The 6,747-nt window shown below is 36.4% G+C and overlaps 1 protein-coding gene across 1 annotated transcript; it reads right to left on the bottom strand.

Moving 5' to 3' along the window:
• Positions 1-936: 936 nt before the first annotated feature.
• On the bottom strand, positions 937-4,418 carry LOC137739748 (stachyose synthase-like). The gene is made up of 4 exons (XM_068479438.1): positions 2,504-4,418; positions 2,220-2,397; positions 1,743-2,110; positions 937-1,651 (listed from the first exon to the last, which is right to left on the bottom strand). Exons 1-4 carry the CDS (start codon positions 3,977-3,979, stop codon positions 1,076-1,078), a joined length of 2,598 nt encoding a protein of 865 aa, XP_068335539.1. The 5' UTR covers positions 3,980-4,418; the 3' UTR covers positions 937-1,075.
• Between the last annotated feature and the right edge of the window lie 2,329 nt (positions 4,419-6,747).

Here is a 6,747-nt window from a genome sequence, read left to right as displayed (position 1 = left end):
AGTTAATCCATGTAGAGCCATATGATTGGATTTGTGGGATCACATCAACACATAAATGAGAAATATTAACGGAAGGGCTAAATTGATGTGTGATAGTGATAGTCAGAGACCAAATTTATCGATTTTTGAAACTCATGGACCAAAATGAGGAGTTGGATCAATGTCAGTGACCATTTATGATAAAAACTCTTATTTGTGTAAATCCACGTGTCACCATTTCATTGGATTTGTGGGTCTCATATACAAACTAATATAATAGTTGACGAAATCTTTACGGAATGACCAAATTGACGTAGGGTAGTGAATGTCAGGGATGACATTGATTGATTTTGAAAATGAGATACCAAAATGATGAGTTTGTTAAATCTTAGGGACTATTTATGATAAAAATCCTAAAATAAAAACTAAATCAATTTTAATAGTTAATGTAACTATGAGGCCCAATATAATAAAAAAATTAATATTTGATGTATGTATTGAAAAAGAAGATTTGATATTTGTATTCAATTGGCTACATTAGCCATCAGATAAAATTTTGATATATTATATTTGACATCTCTTTTAAAAATGCTCTAAGACCGAATCTCTCTCCTTGTTAGAATAACATATGGGCCATGTCAAGTTTCCTTTTGGTTTAGGCCTCCAGCTACTCATTCAACCATTGTAGTCCGTCATAATAATTTAGCACCGTCATTATTGAGTGTTGAACAACTCAAATTTAATTCTCACTTTTATAAGATGAACATAAATATCAGGAGACAGTAGTATTACTAGCGGCAAGGATCTTGCGGACTTTGAATTCCCCGTTGATTCATATGGGATATGATGCAACAAATGTGGGCACTACGTGGTACAAAAGATGAAGCCGTTGTGCTTAAGAGAGAGCTTGTTTCGTTTTGCCGTGGAGAAACGAGCAGAAAATATGAAGTCGAAGAGAAGTTTAAAGCAGTAATAAAATCTTTACGAAGTTTGGATTAAGTACACAAAATACAGGACCAAATAAATACATTGTTTCTTATACAAATTTGTCACACTCTTAGACCCTAAGCAATGTTAATTAGAATCTAATTAATTATCAAAAAGCAAAAACCACATCGGAAATGCCAGCAGCTTCTTCAACCCACGCAAGGTTCAGAGCCAGTTTACCCTCGGCCGACCACTCGAAAGCCACTTCCGCACCATTCAAATAACATTTCTTTGGAGACTCACTTGAGTAGGCCAAGAAATTGCCTCCACCTTTGACCTTCACCATGGCACTAACCTCAGCCGCACTACTCTTGTACTCCAACTCTTGGAGGGCACCTCCACTGTTGAACATGTTTGTAAGTCCAATTGGTGCGAATTTGATGTTGTGTCCGAGCTTTTTAATTGGCACGAAGCTGAAAAGCTCGAGCGAAGATGGCTGGATAATAACTTGAATTGCATCACATTTCGGGGTCATTAGGCGGAGTTCATCAGCCTGGTTGAGATAGACTACGTACTCTTCAGCCTTGCCCATATGTGCTGCATCTATCTTTTGGTCCCATTCAATTTCGGAAACATGCAGTGAACAAGATTTCGGGTTATAGCACTCTGAGTATCCTCTGATCCTTTGCTCTTTGGGATCCCAACCAGCCCCTTGGCAGTTGAAAGCTCCAATCACACCACCATACTGTGTAACAATAACAAATTTAGTAGATACGTTTAGCGTCTAAATTGTTACAAACTACAAAAGCACTTGAGACTAAGGAACATATGCATACCTTGTTGAGGTTCCAAATTTTAAGAACAGTTTTGTTGTCAAATAAAGGGTTTTTGAAGAGGCAGTCCCTAGTGGGGAGGGCAAAATGCTGGCACTTGGGAATGGTACCATCCGGGTAAACAAGCTTCTTAATGAGATCAAAATCATGGCCAGAAACTGAGTCACTTACATACACCGGACCTCCACAGATAGCTCTAGATCCTGCATGAAATTTGGCACACAGATGGTCTGATTGGAACATATCCCAATCGGGATGTATGATCTGACCCATCCACATGCTGTTGTAGGCACAATGGATCATATGAACACCTTGTAACCAATAAACTCCCATCGGATCTCCGTTTGGATCCTGGAACCAAAAATCATCACCTGCAACACAAGCATAACATCCACACGATCTCATTAAGATCGAATGTCCCGCGGTTTAAAAGAAAATTATTGGTTGAACACAAAATCAGTTTGGTTTGAAGTTACTTACCAACTCTTCCAAAAGAGATTTGCTTTGTCCCAAGGAAGAAGAAATCATTGCACTGCTGCATGCTAGCAATTAGTCCATTCCCTTTGAAGTTGTTCTCAAGAGAGCGAGTCAACCCCTTGTAATACGCCTTTGCGAGCTCCACGCGGCCTCCATACTCCTCAGATACGTACTCCAGAGTCTGTATAGAAAATTCGTATCAACAATTGGAGCGCACAAATTGAATATATATAATCTAAACAAGACAATATAGCAGAAATTAAGACGGTGATATATACAAGACTTACATGAATAACATCCACTTTAACTCCTGTGATGCCAACTTTGGAAAGGTAGGAGTGCATCGAGTCATACAAATTATCAGCTTGATCAGGATGAACAAGTCCAATTCCGCCCTCAACGATTTTCACCACAGCAAGGTCAGTCATGGTACCATCAAGTCCCGGAGAGACTTTGCATGGAGTGATCTTTGATTTAAGATGTGTTGAACCTGGTCTAACACCACCCCAGGCACCACAAAGAGCATGCCATACATATATATCGTCTAAGCCTTTAAATTTGGTTCTCAAATCCTTCGTGAAAGCCTTCATTCCGTAGTTTTCGGCGCTGCAAGAACAGCTTCCGCAGCGTTCATTAGAAGCAGCGCTTTCTTCTTTGCCAAGGATCTCATTCAACTCTTGTTTCAGCTTCTGAATTTTTGTTTCAAACTGCGACGAATCAGTGGCTCCAGATCGAATGGCCTTGTCACGATTCTTCTCAGCGTGTTCTATTTCAATTGCCTTGGCTATCAACAACTTTGGTTTTTTGGGATCAAACGAAGGAGCATCCGGCGCCAACATCGAACCGCCTCTGTACTCCCTGAACTTCTTGCACTCCTCAAACCTGTAAAGCCTGGCAGTCATTTGCGTCCCGCCAAGAACTAGATTTTTTGCATCCTCATTCAAATCCTCATCATCCAAATTGATGCTTTGCCACCCATCATCGATGATGAGAAACCTAGGGGATACACCTCCTTCGAGAAATTCGTTCACACCATGCCAGACACCAACAGGCTCTACGGTTAAGTAGAAGGCATCCCAAGTGCACCAACCAAACTTGTCAACCAGATTGGGGACCGTCTTCTCTTCCAACAGCCGAAAGGTATTAAGATGGACCCTAAGAGCACTATATGCTTCTTTCATCAAGTTGTAGGGATTGTCCGAAACATGGACATAAGCGATGGCATCGAAATTTGATGCTTTCACTTGGGTAGAACCACTCTCAGCACAGATCATGACATGATCATCAGTGCCAGGATGAAGAGCGGACCTAAAGTTGCCTTCGATAACAGGTAAGATTATAACATAGGACTTAATTTCCGGGACATCAAAGAGGACCCATTGGGTTTCCATTTGCAAATTTGACCCTGAACTTCCCACAAACATGGTGGACCACCATGTCTTGAACCTAAAGATGCTAAGGAAATCCCTGTTGCTAAATTTACCTAAGGAGTTCATCAACCTATCCGAAGACTCCTCCTTCCTGAATCCAAGGAACCCGCCCTTGCGGGACAAGGCGCGAACGCGTTCGAGCACAGGAAGTGGAGCATCAGAAGACTTGAAGATTGAGTGGAAGTGGTTAAAAGTGACATTGCTTGGAACTTCAGCGAGCAACGGAACTCCTTTGACACTAAACCTTCCATTAGACAAATCAAAGTATTGTTCTAAACTGTCAGACCGACACGCGAATGGGATCGGATTAACAGGATCATTACGAGGTGCCATGAGCAGAGGATAAACAGGAGGGCTAGAACTCAAAGAAAAAGCTAAAACAAAAGATTAAGGTGGTATATAGCTAAAGTTTAGAACAAGAATTTGATTATATTCTCGAAATATATGGTTTAAAAGCTAGAAAAAGGGAGATCACAAAGAAGATTCAGAGAAGCCAAAAAAAAAAAGTAATGAAATGAGCAACGTTACTTAGCTTTGGAAGTGAGTGCATGAAGATTTTTCTTTGTTTGTGATACAAGCGAGAGCGGGAGAGAGTTGGAAACTGGAACCGAACTCGGAACCTCGAATGCAGGGTTGGAGTGAGCGAGGGGTTTGGTTAATACAGAAAGAGGGAGGGCTATGCACGTATGTATAAGCAGAGGGTGACAGAAAAAGAAAGAGGTGGTCGGTTGGTAGCTGAGGATAAGAGTGTTTGGTCCTTCGCAAACTTTGAGGTTTTTGAGTTTTGTTTTCGCTTGAGCATCGCTATGGAGCTTACATTTGTAGATTAAATTTGGTAAAGAGTAATGTTTTTGTTATCATAATTTTATACCATATTTTTTTATCATTTTAGATGGCAAATAAGTTGGATAAGTTACATCATTTAATTTCAATCTTTTCATTAACTAAAATACTTAAATAATCTTACGTGGAAGAATGAGACTTCTCGTATACCATAATCATCATTTAATTAACAATATTTTTATTAATTATTAATTAACATTTTGATTAAATGCTAATTAATTTAGATGATGCGGCTGTCCAACTCATTTGCCACCTAAGATGGTAAAGAAATGTGGTATAAAATTATGGTAAGAATAGCATTATTGTTCTGTAAATTAAAAACATAAAAATTGATGATTGAATTATTATTTAAACATTGTTAAACGTGCTCATTTCTTATTGATGACACGTCATTTAGTTTGTAAAATAATTCTACAAATTTAATTTTTTAGAATTTCTTTACATGAAAAAAGCAAACCGACCCATGGAACAATGACTAGAAACTTATGTCAGGTCCCAGAAAGTGGGACCAGTAAGACCAGATTAAAAGGCAAGAGGCAAGAGCTGGACAAGTTGATGTATGATGTCGAAGCATGCGTGGGTCTTGAATGTAATGATGAATTTAAGTTCTGGATTTTGGTAGGCGGTTTTCTATTTATTTCAGAAAACTGGAAGTTTCAAGCATTGTTTAAATGAAAAAGAGAAGGAAGACAAAAATCAGAAACTGGAAGTTTCCACGAGTTTATTTTTAAAAAATAAAAATAAAAAAAAGGAAAATTTAAACAATATTTCAGTTTTTAATTTAAAAAAAAAATTAAAAACTAAATAATTATAATTATCGAATGGTCAATTTTTATCATTTGACTTTTGTTACTGCAGTCCCATCACTCAAATTTCCTCATGCAGGACCCACTAAGAGGAAGATGGAAGATGCCAGATGGGATTGTTGCACATTTGCCACAGATGAGCCACCGTTACAAAGTAATCAAAAGAACGAGAATTCAGGCTTTTGCTTCGATAGAAATTATTACTCAAGCTATACTTAAAAGACATTCTCCAACTCTAGGTTAAAACTTAAATTTTCACTTCTATTCCCCCTTTCAAAACTCAACCCAATCCAAGGCTAAAATGTGGCCTAAAACCTAATATTCAAATGGAAACTAAATTTAGCCCAGGATTAGTAGGGCTGACCCACTATATATGTATATTTTATTTAATTTTATATTTATAAATTCATTGAATCCAACGGTTAAGATCTAATTTGATGAAATTCAACGGTAAAAAAAATAATTTAACGGTCCAAATTTAAAATTAACAGCTAAAATAATTATAAAAAAATAATTTCATCTGTTTCATATTTTTTTTCATAGTGTTTAACGAGTTTTATGGTGTCGGTTAGTCATTTTTCAGTATTTGTTAGAATCTAAATATTTTTAAGTTAAAATATTCATAAAATTAAATTAGGATAGTCTAAATAATTTTTTATTTTAAAAAAGTTACTTTAAGAAAAAAATTAGTCTAAACTCATTCTTTAATAATCTGGGGTTAAAATCTTAGGCAAAACGGGATGAAACAGAAAAACTGTTTTTGGGTTAAAACCCAAATTTTCTGGGCTAAAAATTTTAGATTTTAGGTCAAGGGTTGGAGATGGTTTAAGGAAGAGAAAATAATTTAAACTTAAGACGTGGTGAGGTGAAATGAAAGGCGTTATCCATTTGTTATACTAAGGGAAGAAAAAATAATTTAAACTTAAGACACAGTGAATTGAAATGAAAGACTTTATCCATCTTCTTTTTTTCCTTGACATATTAACTTGATATCATATGGGAAACGAAGAAGAAAAAAAGAAAAAAACCTGAAATCGAATTTTTCTTCCCTACAACATATTCGACATGTCTTATCACCCAATATTATCTCACTATGTACCAACTTCCCTAATCAGACAAGTCTTATCCAAATTTCTTTTTCTTCAATTATAGGTCATCTTTTTAAAGAAAAACTAATAAAAAAAATTTTAAAACTCTGAATCTTAAAAATAAGAACAAAATAAAGAGTAAAATAAATAGTACCTAGATTAACTTTTTAATGTAAAAATATAATTTTTCGTTAAAATGAACAGTTCCGTAGATCCTTCGTTAAAATTCCAATTTTTTAATGATAAACGTGTCGGCATGAGGAGAAGGTTGACAAATAGCACCGACTTACTACTAACATTCAACCTTTAGCAATTTATTTATTTATTTTCCATTTTCCTTTCACATGTTTACGATTTATTTTGA

Source organism: Pyrus communis, chromosome 7 (assembly GCF_963583255.1).
Source record: "Pyrus communis chromosome 7, drPyrComm1.1, whole genome shotgun sequence".
Taxonomy (NCBI): Eukaryota; Viridiplantae; Streptophyta; class Magnoliopsida; order Rosales; family Rosaceae; genus Pyrus; species Pyrus communis.
The sequence above is the reverse complement of the archived record's forward strand: the minus strand, read 5'-3'. Positions and strand labels throughout refer to the sequence as shown.